At 45.0% G+C, this 17065-nt stretch overlaps 1 protein-coding gene across 1 annotated transcript in view; it reads right to left on the bottom strand.

Annotated features, from left to right (window-relative positions):
* The window catches only part of THSD4 (thrombospondin type 1 domain containing 4), a 542551-nt gene extending 525776 nt beyond the window's left edge, over nt 1-16775 (bottom strand). Inside the window, exons 1-2 of the mRNA XM_060153293.1 lie at nt 16666-16775; nt 4532-4601 (exon numbers count right to left, since the gene is read on the bottom strand). Of these exons, the coding sequence (XP_060009276.1) occupies nt 4532-4601; nt 16666-16694 (99 nt within the window). The 5' untranslated portion in view covers nt 16695-16775. The remainder of the gene's footprint in view (nt 1-4531; nt 4602-16665) is intronic.
* Between the last annotated feature and the right edge of the window lie 290 nt (nt 16776-17065).

Below are 17065 nucleotides of genomic sequence, written 5' to 3'. Positions count from 1 at the left end.
CAGTAATTACAGTTAACCTCTCTCTACCCGACTTTAGAGCACTGCCTAGCAAATGGCGGGCCATGGGGCAAATCCAGTTTTTTGTAAATAAAGTTTCATTGGAACACAGCCATGTACATTTATTTACATGTTATCTATTGCTGCTTTTGTGCTACAAAAGCAGAGCTGACTAGTTGTGACAGAGACTTTGTAGCCCAGAAAGCCTAAAATAGTCACAACTGGTCATTTATGGAAAAACATTTCCAACCCCTGTTTTAATAAGTATCTCCTTATTTCTTATGTTGCAGAAATAAATGGATGCTACTACTGCCAGTACTGCTTGTGCTCCAGGATTTGGGGGATATAGCCAGGCAGGATGACAGTCACAGCTCCACAGAGCTCCAATAGAATGTCAAGAAGAAATTCACCACCCAAGAAAGCACTGAGTCTTTTCCTCTCTGGGGTGAATGACAATGACAATGATCCTGGCAGCTAAAATGTATATAATTATATTAAAGAACTGTCCTAAAATGCATGTTTTCCAAGTAAAGGAATCTATACATTATTTTGAAAAAATAATTTATTTAATTTAACTTTCTACTGCAAAGTTTTTAATATTTGGACAAGGAGGAACCATGCACCACAATGTGAAACTTTTTGCTCAATTTTTAAATTCAACATTCTAAAGTCATGAATCATTTTTAAAAATTTCTCAGAACAAATACTTTCTTTAAGAAATATGGAGGCTTACCAAGCACATTATGGTGCAGCTTGGTAAAAAGAATAAACATCATTAAAAAAAAGAAAAAGAAAGAAATATGGAGGCAATAACTTTTTGTGAACCTTTTGTTCAGGCTACATTTATATCATTCAGGCTAACTTGAAAAATTAAGAGAAACAGCAAAGTAAATTGACCATTTATAAAACATTTTCAGGTATGATGGTCTATTTGAATAACAGCAAAAAATAAAAAGAACACTGGTAGATTGATTCAACTATTAGGATTAACAACCCTGATTAACCCTGAACACTAATAAATAATACAACATAATAATGAAAACAGACAGCTGTCTTAGTCTGATCCAGCTGCTATAACAAAAATACTATAGACTGTGTGGTTTATGGAAAACTTAAATTTATTTTTCACAAGTTTGGAGTCTGGGATGTCCAAGATTAAAGGGGCCTGTGGATTTGGTGTCTGAGGAGAACCTGTTTCCTGGTTCATTGACAGCAATGTTCTCCCTGTGTCCTCACATAGCAGAGGAGGTTAGAGATCCCTCTGGGACCTTTTTTATAAGGGCATTTATCCCCTCCTGACCTAATCACCTCCCAAAGGCTCCACCTCCAAATATCATCACACTGGGGAATTAAGTTTCAACAAATGAATTTGCGGGGACACATTTGGTCTATAGCATTCCATCCCTGGGCCCCCATAATTCACACCCTTCTTGCAAGCAAAATACATTCATTCCATCCCAATAACCCTGAAAGTCTTAACTGGTTCCAGCATCATTATTAAACTCTAGGCCCAGAGTCTCATCTAAATGTCACCTAAATCAGATATAGGTGAGACTCAAGGTATGATTCTTCCTGAAGCAGATTGCTCTCCAGCTGTGAATATGTGACATCAAACGTGTTATGTGCTTCCAAAATACAATGGTAAGACAGGCACAGGAGAGACACTCCCATTCCAAACGGGAGAACGAGGAAAGAAGAAAGTCCAAATCCCACCCGGGGAAATTCCATAAAGGCTTAAGAATAATCCTCTTTGGCTCCACGCTCTGCCTTCCAGGCCCACTGGGCCCATGGTCCTACCTGCACAGGTTGAGGCCCCAAAGTTCCAGGCTGCCCTGCCCCCACTGTGGTTCTCCAAGGTTGGGGTCCTGGGACCTGGGCTCAAGCCTTGTCCTTTGAAATCTGGGTGGAGGCAGTCATGCCCCCAAGGCTCTGCTGGGCACGGCCCACACCCTTCCCCGGACCACTGGAGCAGCTCCTGGCGCAGCTGAGGAGCTCGGAGTGAGTGTGGGGAGTGGAAACCACCAAGCGAGGTGATGCAGAGATGAGCCAGATCTGGAAGGCACTGCAGCCCCCTTTGCATTCTTCCACTGTCCTGGACAATAAATAGCTCCTGGCGTCTGTCAAGATAACTGACTAATTGCCTTATCAAACAGTCTCTCAACCACACCCGTAGTATCCTTCCCTGGACAGGCTTTCTCAATCTTTTCAATACGGATCTGCTGAAGATTTTCCAAAATCTTTAAGTTCTGTGTTCTGCTTCCTTTCCAGTTAACAGTTCCATCTTTAAGTCATTTTTCTCTTCTCACTTTTTACTATGAGCAGTCAAGAGAAACCAGGTCACTCCTTCAACACTTTGCTTAGATTTCTTTGGCTAAATATCTAATTTCATCACTTGCAAGTTCTACCTGCCACAAAACACCAGAACAGAAACAAGCCAAGTTCTCTGCCACCTTATAACAAGCACAGCCTTTCCTCCAGTTTCCAATAACGTGTTCCTCACTTCCATCTGAGACCCCATCAGAATGGCCTTTAACCTCTATATTTCTACCAATATTTCATTCGGGATTGCTTAGGTATTCTCTGGGAAGATTGAGCTCCCCTCTTTTCTTTCTCAGCTCTCACCCGAATCGCCTTTAAAAGTCCATTCATGGCAACATAGGCTTTTTCTAACATGCACTTCAAAACTCCTCCAGCCTCTACCCATTACCCAATTCCAATGCCACTTCCACGTTTTAGGTATTTGTTATAGCAGCACCACCACTTCTCAGTGCCGATTTTTGTCTTAGTCCGTTTGAGCTGCTAAAACAGAATATCATAGACTGAGTGGCTTATAATGAACAGAAATTGATTTCTCACAGTTCTGAAGTCTAGATGTCCGAGGTCAGAGTGACAGCACAGTGCCGACTTCCGGGGTGCAGACTTCTCCTTGCATCCTCGCATGGTGGGGCAGCAAGCTCTCCCATAACGCTAACAAGGGCACTAATCCCATTCATGAGGACCCCATTCCATCACCTAATCACCTCCCAAAGGTCCCACCTCCAAATACCATCATATAGGGGTTTAGGTTTCAACACACCAACCTGGGGGGAAGGGAGGACACAAGCATTCAATCTATCATAGTTGTCCTCTCTGACTCTTGAAATCATGAATGGGGATGATGCAGTACAGTAAAAGGGGTGTAAATTGCCAAGTGACTCCAACAAAATGATGCTTAGATCTTGGCCAGGTTTTCCATTCATTCAGTCAGTCTTTCAGCAAGTATTTTATTGAGCACCTACAACAGGCCAGGCTGTATTCCAGGAGGTGGAAATTGGGGAGTGAACAAGACAGGTAAGATCCCACCTTCATGGAGCTGACACCCTAATGGGGGACACGACACAATACAGGTTCACATCTGGTCCAGAAAGACAAAGTCAGAACATAATCCACAGACCTAAGATAAATCAGACTAATCAGATAAGAACATCAAGAACTTCTCCCAAGAAGATATGCTTCTCCCAAGCATATCTAGGCAAACCTGTACACATACTCTTTTCTTGCCCCCCTTCTCTCCTGGACTTCTCCTATGAAAAGCCCCTCTAGGAAAGGTTCCAACCAACTCAGTCACAGTTAGATACAAATGACTGACCTATCAGTCCTCTCAGAAGTATCTGCATTTCATTACCTGTAGACATAAGGAGTTCCTAGGTAGGAGAAAGGGATTTTAGGGACCCTCCCAAAGTCATATCATGCATCTGTTTCTCAGGAAATATTAATCACACAAGTGCTCTGTTGCAGGACAGCATTGGGCTTGTTTAGGCAGCAGTGAGTAATTCCTTTACTATGAAACACACAGAGCAAGTAGCATGCCTGCTACTGTCCGTTTGTCCCTCCAGATGCTCTGTCCACCTTTCTCCACCCAGCCCTGTTGCCCAGGAGGCTGGCCTTTGGGCACTGCATTAAGGGAGTTTTCTGTCTTCTGTCCTTTGGTTGGATTCAGGTTTAGGGAGTCACCAGCAGGAGATGGAGGGGAGGAGGTAAAAGAGGGCCGGGTCCTTATTTCCCTGCTCCCCCCGCCCCCCGCCTGGCCGCTGGCTGCTGTGTCCTTCTAACCGAAGATCATGGATGGCTCCCTCCGAGGGGCGCTCTTGCCTGGCTACAGCCTCAGCTTTAGCTGCAGCTCTGTCTCTAACCATCCACACACATCCCCCTGAGGTGCCCCTAGCGGGGGTAAAGGCTCCGCCGAAGCTCCTCCAGCCCTAGGGGAGGTAGAGTCTGCTCGCTCATCTCTCCTTAACCGCCCCACTCTAATGGACACGGGCTACAAAGCCAGCACTGCTTTCGGATCAGAGACTGACTCTGGGCACCAGCTTCATTCTGAAGATCAAGAACTTCAGAAGGATAGGGAGACTGGTGAACATCCTACGAATGGTGCTTCCTCTGAGAATCAGCGGTGACCCAACCTCCAAATAGAACAAAGCTCAAGGCGGTGATGACTGGTCCAACCCCAGGCCCTCGGGCAGAGAAGGAAAGCCTCTGAACGGCCGTGGCTTACCTTTCTGTGTTCAGTGGAGGGCTGTGGGCAGACGAGCTGGAATCCAAGCAGCAGGAGGGAACCCAGGACACTGAGAAAGAAAAACAGCAACAGGCAGGGCTGTGAGTATGTTCCAGGCAGCAGTGTCCAGCAGAAAGCGCATCTCCATCTCGTCACTGGAAGGGAGAGCACAGTGCAACCCAGGCCCTGGATGTGACCCAGTGAAGATGCAAAGGGCCCCGCAGGAGAGGAGACAGCTGCGGGCGGGGCTGTGGCATGAGGCAGACCTGGGATCAAACCCCACTTTACCGCTTACCGGCAAGGTTTCCAAGTCAGGGCATTTAACCTCTTTGAGCCTCAGTCTCCTCCCTTGTAAGATGGGGATACCACAGAAGCTGGCTGGAGGTCTGGGGAGGCCTGTATCAGATAACACACCGTGCCCTGGCACAGAGTAAGTGCTCGTGCATGCTTGGTCCTCGTGGGGGTGGTAAGGTCAGGCCAGAAGGGGGAGCAGCTTCTCCCAGGTAAGTTCCTCTCCCTCATTCCAGGCTTTCCTCAGAACCATTCCTCTGCCCGTCCTTGGGCTTTTAGTGTCAGATATGTTCTCCATGGGTGGGATTAGCTGTGTTAAGCCCCACTGTCACCAGCCCTGATTAAGGCTTGTCATCAAATAAAGAGAAGGTGTAGAAATAGGAACCAGCTGGCCCCGAGACAGCAGGGTATGCTGGGAGAGCGTGAAGCTTTGGATTCAAACACATCGAGGCCAGAATCCCAACTCCGCCATTCCCAGCTGTCTCAACCACTGCGCCAGCAGGGAAGCCCTTGAATCCTTCTTGTAAGGGTTTAACCCTGAGGGCAGTTAGGTAACCCAGTGCTTCTCAACCTTTTTGAGGCCTCTAACATAACTGAGAGATGTGAAACATGCCCTTGTCCAAAGGAAAACTCACTGTGTAAAGGCGGGCATGAGGAATACCTGTCTGAATCTGGGGGGTAAGGCCTGTGGAGCTAGAAAAGCTCCCACCATCTCTGAGAACCCTAAATTCCACCCTAACCCTCACTGTGCCTGCAAATGAGACCGGTCCTAGCAGAACACACAGAATGGATGTGGCCGGACTGGTTAAAGACCGTGTGGTGGGACAAGAAGCAGGGGGAAGGGATATGTACCAAGGTGTTCCATGCATCCTTTTTGTTGCTGTCTTAGAGTTGCACTGAAGTCCCAAAGCTAAGAACCAACGGGATGACATACACACACGTTCCAAAGAGAAGGGCTGTACCGTGTACTCAGGACCAGAAACGGAGGTGCCTCCCTCTGCCCCCACCCATCCTGTCCCGCAGCCCCTCACCCTAAACCTTCAGGCTGAGCAAGGAGCAGGGTGTGGGCTGGTGAATGGGAGAAGTTTGCTAGGGATGCAGGAATGCTGAGCACAGCCCCTCCACTCCCCCTAGGGGAGGAAAAGTTGGAACTCTTCCCAGCCAAACAAGGAGGGCTACCATTCGAGAGCTTGATCTGGACCCCCTGGGTTTGGGGTATAAGGAGCGGTGCTTGATTTTCCCCTGAAACGTATTTAAAGGCCAAAACCTGGCTGGAGTGTCTAGGAGGGCGGAGCAGTGCGAGAGGGCTGGGGTGGGAGCAGCCTACATACCTGGAGCTTAAAGGGGCAAGGAAAGCTGGGGTTCTCCCATGGAAAGCAGGACTCAGGTCCTCTGGCAAGGACCTCATCAATGCAGATCGCTCACCAAAAGACAGGTGATGTGTGGTGCGTACCCATGGGGCCCGGGAGCTGGGGGAGGCGGGATAAAGAGGCAGCCAGTTCTCGCACAGCCTGAACCAGGGCATGAGCAACAGGAGATCCCAGTGAGGGGGAGGTTCTCCAAAGGACCAACCAAAGGGCCCTGAGAGGAGAATCCACAACATAACACCGGCCAAGCCAGGACAGCAACACCAGATGACAGCGGGCACCGATGCTATTGAGATCCTCTTTGCCCAGCTATCTGTCCCCTCCCCTGCTCTGTCCTGGAGGAACTAATGAGGACCAGATGGAGCGGGGCACAGAGGGGAACTAGGAGTGTGAAGAAACAGCCAAGCCCTCTCTTCCCACTACAGGGGTCTGAGGCCAGACCAGGCCCAGGATGGGGGGAAGAAAGAAGCTTTAAATTGGATGAGAGACTGAAGATTTTATATCTGACTAGACTTTCTTTTAATGTAGCATATCTGTACATGAAATCCTTCCAAGTAAGGAATCTATTCAGAAAAATATAAAATTAGTGGTGAAAAGAATCAAAGAATGATTTAAAACTTGCTGAGGCTCTAGGCCAGTGCTGTCCAAGAGAACTTTCTACAACAATGGAAATGTTCTCTCTCTGTACTGTCCAAAGCACAGGCACACACTGTGTGCTGTGTGCTGCTCGGCACACAGGGGGCGAAGGGTGCACGCCTGGATGGCGAAGTTACTGATGCCTTAGATTCACCCAAAAAGTACTCAAGGAAAACGAAAACTAAAGCTACTGAAGGAAAACTAAAACTTCTACAAGGATGGGCATTCAACCATTAAAGCCACCCCCTCCCTCACATACACACATCTTTTGGGGCCTTTTGATACTTGAAAGAGAGACTGCTCATTAAGCCTGCAATGGACCAGAAAACTGCCTAAGCTGTCTTCCAGGCACGGGGCAGGGGTATCAAAAGGAGTGGGTGTGAACACAGTGATGGGAAAAGAACAGTTATTTTTCTAGTTGTATCCTTACTGGATACAACCTTATGCTCCTTGGTTACATGACCTTGGGCAAAGCACCTCTGCACCTCAGTTTCTTCATCGGTAACATGGGAATAATAGAACCCGCCCTGCCTACCTCAAACGAGTTCATGCGCAAGAAAGCACCTTATGAAGCCGTGCCTACAAATCTGAATCATTTGTAACACATTCTGGCACTGTTTACTCATTTAAAAAGAAAACCAGATTGGTGTGGTTTTGTTAAGAAAACAAACAGCAGCTCCAGAAATGCGTTACACCTCAGCCCCTCAAAGTTCTTGGCACACACCTAAGCCACATATGTGTAATGCAATCAGGAGCTGTTTTGCATAACCACTCATCCCAGGCTGCACTTCCATAACAGTCGGGGGACTTGGAGTGGGAGAGGGAGTGAAAGATGGGAGAAGGGAAAATTCTAGGTTTCCTGTTGTCTTGGAGGGACTGCATTCCAGGGTTGCCTGGTCAACTCTACTCCCAGATATGGTTACAGCTCCTTCCCTCCCCACGTTCAGGTGTCTGCCCAAAGGTGTCTCTTCTCCATAAGGCTTCCCTGACCCTACATAAAACAGGACTTCCTCTCCCAGCCCAGCCTACTTCTCTTTCTCCATAGCACTTTCCATTTCACATAGGATGTCTTTATTCACTTAAAGTTCTTCCTCTGCCCACTAGGATATAAGGTCCATGAGATCAGGGAGTCTGTTTTGTTACTCCTTTATCTCCCAGCACCTCGGAAAGTATCTGCTACATAGGAAGAGCATTGATTTAATGAATGAGGCTTCATCCTCTTATGACCTGTGAAATTTCAAGATAAGTGGAAAGAGAGTGGATTAATGGATTTCAAAATGTCCAAAGTAACTTCGGGAGCTTTGCAAAGCTCTTTTATGAGGGATTTATAAGAATCAGTGTGCTTTTGAGTCTCTACGTGACGTTCCAAAAATTCATCCCCATAGGATTTACACAAGGTCTGGCAGCAGAATGTTTGTTGGTGCTTTTGTTGCAAAAATGCTACGCAAGTTATGTTTAGATGTTCAGATGCTTCTTCTCTTCATCAAGCTGGGCCCCAGTGAGGCTAAAATGCATAGGGATACCCAATAAAATTCTTGCTGGAATAAAACCTTAGTTAGTAAATGGGCTCTGCTCTGAATGGAATAGAATAAATTCTCCCAGAGGGGAAATTATTCTTTGGGCTGCAATCACACAAGCCAGAGCAATATATAACCCCAGGGGCCAGATGAAACTCGGCCAAGGGCTGTAAGGTTCCCACCCCTACTCTATAGACTCCGTTTTAGGACACCTCAGCCTGCTCCCACATCCCTGTCTAATTGCTAGTCCATAGCTGTGCCCACAGCTCTTTAAAACACTGACAATCTGGCCCAAACTCTTGCTCCTCCTGACCCAATTCGAAATTAATGTTTGGGGAATGGGAGAGCATGTGCGTGTCTGTGTGTGTGCGACTCGTGTGTTATTCCACTTTGATAGTTTGCTTTGGCAAACTGCTCCCAGCTTGCAACGTTTTGACAGATTGAAGGCTACCAGGGCCTTTGGCAAACAAATCACACTCTCCCCTCCAAGCGGTGGCGGAAGCCACATTTCTAGCGAGACTTTCCGATTCACCTTGCAGGAGAAGCAGCCCAACATTTCACACCAATCAGAACAACAACAACAACAAAAGTTATGCCGTTTACCCAGCCCTGTTCTAGATTTGAAACACTCTAACATTTCATTTCCTGTAGAAAATAATGCCCGCTGAAATTTGGTACAAGATTGACATCACGGAACTGGGACTCTGCCCTTGTGTATTCGCCTGGGCCAACCCCTTCCCACCCCCCCTCCCCCAATCATCCTTGACTCCAGTGAGGGTGGATCATGTCACAGCCTCTGTGTACCTCGGATTATCTCAATGAATTCAATGCCACTTGAGCATATTAAGTCACAAAACAAGCAAAAGAGCAAAAAATAAATAAAAAACCTTACTTTTTTCCTTTTCAGTTAATACAACCCAAGAGATATTCTGGGAGCAACCTGATCACGAATAAAATTATACTGACCTTCACAAAAGAGAGCCAAAATCTTAGCATCGAAGTGAAATCTCCACCTGCACTCTGCGGATCAAACATTTTTGCTAAGCGTGCATTTTACTGTGTTCAGCTCAACCCTCTGCCTTCCTCTGACAGCAGTTAAAGGGTAAAGGCAGCAAGAGAAGGAGATGGGTTACAAATGACATTAGCCAGAAGACTACGTGGTTACCACTGATCTCAACGCTTACAAGTATTATTTCATTTAATTGTCAAAACCATCCTATCAGACACTTTGATTATACCCATTTTTCAGGGGAGGAATTTGAGGCACAGAAAGGCTAAGAGTCATTTATTGAAGGGCACACACACCTAACGAGTGGCAAAGCCTGATTTCAATGCCAAAAGTCAGATTCTTGGCCTGGACCCTTAACCACTGTGCTCTGGGGCCTCCTAGGACACAACACACCTTGAAACCGAGCATTTGCCATTTTATTACATCACTTTTCTTCCGCAGTCTGTATAAGGCTGTGGCTTCACACGTATGTTTTACCTTCTGTCGTTGCTTGCAAAAAAATAATCAGAAGATAAGTGGATACAGTAAAACTTCATGCATCCACTCTCACTAGACAACAGTCTAAATTTTAAAATAATTGAAGCTTACCACTGAAATCCCAAACTTAAAAAAAAATTACATTCTGTTTCTTTGCCCTGCTTTCTCATACAGAGTATGCCGCGCTTAACAACCTTGTTTGGACGGCTCAGGGTCACCAGAGTGAGTATTAATCCATTTGTGCAGCATAAGGTGGCGGCCTTGGAGCACAGCAGCCTGAGAGCACCGTGGAAGCCTGAGGCTTTCTGAATCCAGTTGGCCCTTGGCCAGCTCCTCCCTACCGGCAGGCAGGCTTCGCTTACCTTCCTACAGATGAGCCCGCGCCTCTTAACTCGGCTTCCTTCGGGTCCGCCTTGGCCTCGGGAACCGTTAGACAACCGAGCTGCAGCCAGGCCAAGATCAAACCGGCTCAGGGAAAAGGCCTGCCTGGCTTTCGGGGAGTAAATGTTTCCATTTTAGAGCATGGACTTACGGACACCTATTCTAATTGCATATTGGTTTTTATTGCTTATTTCCAGGCTCTCAATTATCACAGCCATTTGCGTTTTCTGGACTGGGGTCTCTGGAAAAGTGAGGTGTTCTGTCACAGCACAGCTCTTTTTCTTTTTTTTTTAAATTTTATTTATTTATTTTTGGCTGTGTTGGGTCTTCATTTCCGTGCGAGGGCTTTCTCTAGTTGCAGCGAGCGGGGGCCACTATTCATCACAGTGTGCGGGCCTTTCACTATCGCGGCCTTTCTTGTTGTGGGGCACAGGCTCCAGACGCACAGGCTCAGTCGTTGTGGCACATGGGCTTAGTTGCTCCGCAGCATGTGGGATCTTCCCAGACCAAGGCTCGAACCCGTGTCCCCTGCATTGGCAGGCAGATTCTCAACCACTGCGCCATCAGGGAAGCCCCACAGCACAGCTTTTTAAGACACAAGACCCTTTGGTAAATTCCCCTGCTCCATGGTAGGCTTCTTGAGGAAACAGTTCCGATACATCTTTGCAGCAAGCAGAATGACCAGCGCCGTCTTGGTCCAAACTCAGGGCTAATCAGTAGCAAGTGAATAAAAGAATGGAAGGAGAGAATGAAGTGAGGGGAGAAAGAAAAATGAGAGAGAGGAAATGCCAGTCACCAAGAAATACAAAGTGCTGCTGTGACCGACACTTTCATCAGGAAAGTGTTTTCTAAGTACATCCCAGAATTCTCTGTTGGAAAAACAGAACTTGGGGAAGGAAAAAGACAATGCTAAAAGGTGGGTTTCTACAAGTTGGAGACATTGATTCTGATCCCGGGGTGAGAGGGGTGTCAATGTTAACCTGAGTCATATAAATTCACTCGAGTATACAAGGAACAGGTAGTTGGCAGCTCGATGATCACACCTTGACTCCACTGAACCCTTTTTGGTACACAAGGTTCTAGCAAATCCCACAGTCAAGTTCTGAGTGATGAGGATGACAGCCAGGTGTAGGACTGTGCCAGGCACAAAGAAAAATCAATACTGTCTGAAAGCCTGCCATCATTTTATAGGGGTGGGTTTGCCAGGGCAGTCCTCCAAAAATCTATTTTATTTCCTGCTAGCCTGTATGCCTACCATTCAGATGGCTCCTACCGGGCTTCCCACAAAAGATTCCAGCAGGTTCTTCCTTGGTACACTTGTACTCTTCTGCATCTACCAGATGAGTTGTGTTTATATGGAGTTTAAACATGGTCCCAAAATTGACGATGCCAGGGCTTTGTAATTACATAAAATATTCAAATAGTACACAGGTCCATGAAGCAGAATGCAAAAAGAAAGAGTAGTTGGTAGTTGTTTCTACACAAACAAAGCTGAATGCTTTGGAAAGACTCAATAAAGGCAAGTTGCCAAAAAAAACAAAAAAAAACTGGCAAATTAGGTGTGGATGAGACAACTGTAAATGATTAGGGGCAAAAATAATAAAAATCCAGAATCATTCTATACTCAGATTGCTTTGCAAATGTCTTTAGATTCCCATTTCACTTTAAAGAAACCCAGATGGAAACCTCAGATAATGCTTACGGGTGTGGTTTGTGCAAGAAAGACAATCAGGGGTTCACGCTCAAAGAAAAGTCCTTGGCCCCCATATCAAAAACTTGGTGAGTGAACGTACATGTGTTTTAAGTTAAAAATAAACTGTTAAAGGTGTGTGTCTGTATCATTTGTATGATCTTCTGCTTTAACCTACTTTTATAGTTAACTGAAGATCCTAACCAGGAAAGAAGAATCTTCTCCATTTTTTCTCTCACACGAAGGATAATTATTAACTTATTCATTCAATATTCAACAAATATTTATTAAGCATCACCTGGATAGTGGTTTAGATGCGGGCTACACCAACTCAGCCCTGCCTTATTGACACCTGAAGTTCAATACTTAGGATACCAGCCTGGCCTCTTCTCTTCCCCCTCCTCCCCTCCCCTCCCCTCCCCCTCCTGCCCCTCCCACTCCTGCCCCTCCCACTCCTACTCCTGACCCTCCTCTTTCCTGTTTTCTTCCTGCCCATATTTCTCCTCCTCCTTCACCCCATTTCTTTTTTTTTTTTTTGCGGTATGCGGGCCTCTCACTGCTGTGGCCTCTCCCACTGCAGAGCACAGGCTCCAGACGCACAGGCTCAGTGGCCATGGCTCACGGGCCCAGCCGCTCCGCAGCATGTGGGATCTTCCAGGACCGGGGCACAAACCCGTGTCCCCTGCATCGGCAGGCGGACTCTCAACCACTGCGCCACCAGGGAAGCCCCACCTCATTTCTTGATCACTGGCATAGGTACTCTAATTGATCCCATGACCCTTCCCAATTATCACATATTTCTCTACTCTGAGGGGAGTCTCAGTTTTCATTCCTCAGCTATCACTACTTTGGGCATTCTCTTTCTCACACTTACAAGTAAACTTTCTGAACCCCCTTCCTTCTTGTTGTTTGTATTCAGGATCTTTTTCAGTTCCCCAAGAACAGCCGCCTTTCTCTTTCTCATTTCCTCAATCCCTTCTGGTTGTATTTCTCAGCGAAGTAGCTGACAGGCATTACAGTCATATTACTGTGTGTATCAAGGAAAAGAAAAGCCTTACTTTTCAGAAGACTAAAACCAGACACTTGACCTAGGGCCATCAACCTGTAAAATGATCCAGAACTCTCCTTCGTAAGAGCCATAAAAATCACCATCTAACCCCATAATCCCTCTAATTACATCTGCATTTCTTCAAAAACTACTCTTCAAAATAAGAATCCCCCCCCCCCCCGCCCGCAATCAACTTTAACCACTTATTTGGCATTTTCAATAGTTTTGTTTTCCTCTGTGTTTTCATCTCAAAGATAACTTGTATCAACTATACAAAAGCACTCCATGAGGTAAAGAAAGAGCCCCTGACCAAGCAGACTGGCTCTAAAGAGACTTTGTTGGCTGGCCATGGTAGGTGGCCATCTTCACTTGTTACACTGCTTCTAGGGAGAAAACTGAGTTTCCTTCCACTCAAGCACTGAAAAAACACACATAGATGTAACTGTGCATACCCAAAAAAAGGTGAATAATTTGGAGCAAGTCTTTAAGAAATATATACACTTCTGTATTACTTAGTGCCTTTTCCTCTCTAACTTGTAACAGGTGACAAACCTTAATCTAGCCTTGACCAATCCTTTGGTCCAAACGGATTTCGCCTGCCCTGAGTTTTGCACGGCATCCAAGTCTTGTCCAAGGTTCAATGGCAACTCGCTAACCAGCTCCATCTAGAGTTAAAATCTTAGTGTCTCTTCTGCTACTGGGTTTAACCGTGGTTCTTTTGATTACTACAGATTCTGAGCAGGGCAGAGACACTCTTGCTATGTTAATACTCAGGGCTTCTCCATCTCTTTCAATGACGGGGAGGCTGGCTTTCTGTTTCCCTGTGGCTTGGCAAGAACTGGGGAGGGATTTTTAAACGAAATCTCTGCATATCAGAACTGTGAATCCCCTTAAGTGCTTTTTCCTCTCAGGGATTTTCTTGGCAACTAACTCCCAATTTTTCTCTGGTGTTTTCTCTATAGGTAGAGAAATCCTCCAGCTTTTCCTATGGATCTTTATGTATTTGGTTGCCCCGATAAGTATTAAAAAGCCCTTAATATTCGTGTTTCTCTGTGTGCTTCTCATCTACCGATTTTATCAAAGACCTCTCACTCTTAAAGTAACCATAGCTCTTTACCCCAGAACATTTTGAAAGGCATTTAAACAAAAGATACTCTCGTTTTTGTTTGTTTGTTTGTTTTTGTCGGGTTAACATATATTTACGTGGCCCTAGAAACAGAATGCAGAATGGTTTATGAGTACCTGGCTTATGAAGAAGGAGACTTGATGGAAATCTTCAGCTGAGCTCTCCCAAAGACTCTCCCGTCCTCATAACTCACATTTTCTTTCCCCAGTCCTTACAGCAGGACTGTTGGAGAAACGTCCTGCTGAGTAGCTCTGTTCAAACAATCCCTTCAGCAGGACCATAATCCTGAAGGCCTGTCAAGACTTCCAGAGTTCTGCCCGGAGGGTAGCAAGGCCACATCTAGCTTTCAACAACTCCCACCCTGCTAATTTCTAATCTGTGGGCAATTTCTCTGAAATAATGCACAGCTTGGAGGTGAGCCCACCAAGCCTCCCTTAAAGGGAGATGGCCTCCGTATCACAGATCATTACAGAGATTAACTGCAGGGGCATCAATTAAAATTCCAAGCATTAAGAAAAAAAAAACTTTGCAAAAGGGACTTCTCTCAAATGAAGCCCTACTTGTACAGCCTGGGTGGCCACAATTTTGAGGGTCTTCAGTACTTGTAGGGGCCTTTCTGATGGCAGCTAGATTTACACTTGCTTACCACATGGGGAAACTTAGGCTTTATCTGCTGCTCTTTTCAATCCAATTCAATATATGACTGTGACCTCCACTTCTGTGTCTCCCATTGGGTCCTGGTGTTCAAATATGCTGTGGTCCTAAAGTGACCCAGTGGTCCAACCGCATTTCTCATTCCCCTGTGGTTTTACAGCAGTATGTTGCAGCTTTCACAAACTGGATACATATTTTATGTCTTGAAATATCTTTTAAATTATGTTTTAAACTATGGCTAAAAAAAAATGCACCCATGCTAATTTAGATTAGATACCAAAGACTAACCCTGAAGAGACTTGGGCTGCTCTATTCATGGCTGGATTCTGCAGAAGCCTCAGGATGGAGCTTTTCCTGACTTCTCTGACTCTTTTTGACACACTTGTTTATGTCATTGATGAAGAAGCTTATAGCTCTGCATGGGTCTTTGGACTGCAGGCCTGCACACGTCAATTCATGTAAAATTATACAGGCAGTTACAGACTAAGCTCACACACACACACCACACTCAGTGAAATGCCAGGCACGGGTCTAAGAGCATCTGCCTGGCAAATGCTCTAGCCCTGGTTGGGCCATCACATGTGGCACTGTCATAATAACATATTACAGACCGTTTTACTTTCCACTGTAAGTTCTGGGCATTTGGGACTAACATATAGTTAAGGGGGGAATAAAAAACTACAAGATATCCTTAGCGACTCAACTTTGGTTTTTTTTTTTTGAATGAAGAACTTGGGCTGATTATTATTATTTTTTAACATCTTTATTGGGGTATAATTGCTTTACAGTGGTGTGTTAGTTTCTGCTTTATAACAAAGTGAATCAGTTATACATATACATATGTTCCCATATCTCTTCCCTCTTGTGTCTCCCTCCCTCCCACCCTCCCTAAGCGACTCAACTTTGAAACAAAAAGTTCTTCCTTTCCCTTTCTAGATTCTGAATCAATTTCTTTAAAGAGTATCCTGAGATTGCAAAATGAGCTGCATTGAAGAACTGTTACCAATTGCCATTACTTACCTGTATGGATCAAGATTTTGTTAATACTATGCAGCTAAAACCAGTCGCAAAATAAACTAGATGCTGAGACTGATGTACAAGCCATCATCCATAAATCTGATTTCAAATTTTGATGTTTATCCAAACAGACTCATTAATCTCATAATGTGTAAATATTACAAACTCAAACATCTAAAATAAATTTCTCTTAATAAAATGCTGCCGTTGGCTATTTGTATGTTGAGATTTTTACATAGGATTTTGACTGAAGAATTTTTAAAGGCGTCTACCATCTTAAGGAAAGTTTGAAAACAGCCTCGATGCTAGAGCACCAAGCCCTTTGTCTGACTCTGCCCTGAAGGAAGTGAGCACCAGGAATTAAGCACTGGTTTTCTGATTTGCATACAGAGACGATACTACTTGTTCTACTTACTTTGCATGGTTGATATCTGTATCAAATAAAACATACAGGTGTGTCATAGATGTTTTGAACAGAAGGGACCAGAGAGGTCACTTCTAAATACACTCGATCAATTAAGTCACAGTCTGTGGGGATACAGCCAGAGGACAATATTTTCTAAAGTTTTTCAGGTGATTCTATTGTACAACCATGATAAATACCCACCAATCCAGTGACATCTTTATTTAAAAAAAAAAAAAATCTGAGTCCTAGATGTTTCCCAGCAAAAATAGCAGAGCACAACATCGAACCTAAGTCACTTGAATCTCAGTCCAAAATACCTCTCACCGTAGCACACAGTTCCCCAGGCCTCAGCAGCCTTTGTGAATAACAAATTTACTACATATATGTACACAGCATATAAAAAATATCTGTGAGATGCAGGCCCTCAAGGCTAGTTATTATAAGAAATATATAGTAAAATTCAAATATCAAATTTCTTATTTCCCTGTTCTCTTTTTAAAAGGTTCTCCACTTACCTGAGAGACTCCAGGAAACAGGAAACCATGATGCTGGGTATCCCAGGAAAAGCAAGGGCTCCTCAGAGATATTGCCAATTTTCTGCAGATGGGGGTGGCACTCAACTCCTACAGAAGAAAAGCAATGCTATTTTTAGCCTCGTTTGCTTAGGAAGATTCTAGAGCCTAAGATTCTGCAGCTTAAGTTGGCCAATTAAACCGGAAGTGAGCAAATGGAAGACATTAGGACAAAAATACCATTGCCCAGTTATGCCCAATTATGGTTACCAGATTGCCCAAATGAAAGCAGATTATGTATGAACATGAGGTAACAAATTTACAGGACACTCAGCACAGTGACTGAACCATAGAAGATGTTTAATAAACTCCCATCAGTATGACTACCTCAGATTCTAAGCTA

This window comes from Lagenorhynchus albirostris, chromosome 1 (genome assembly GCF_949774975.1).
Source record: "Lagenorhynchus albirostris chromosome 1, mLagAlb1.1, whole genome shotgun sequence".
Taxonomy (NCBI): Eukaryota; Metazoa; Chordata; class Mammalia; order Artiodactyla; family Delphinidae; genus Lagenorhynchus; species Lagenorhynchus albirostris.
This window is presented reverse-complemented; position numbering and strand designations above follow the sequence as displayed.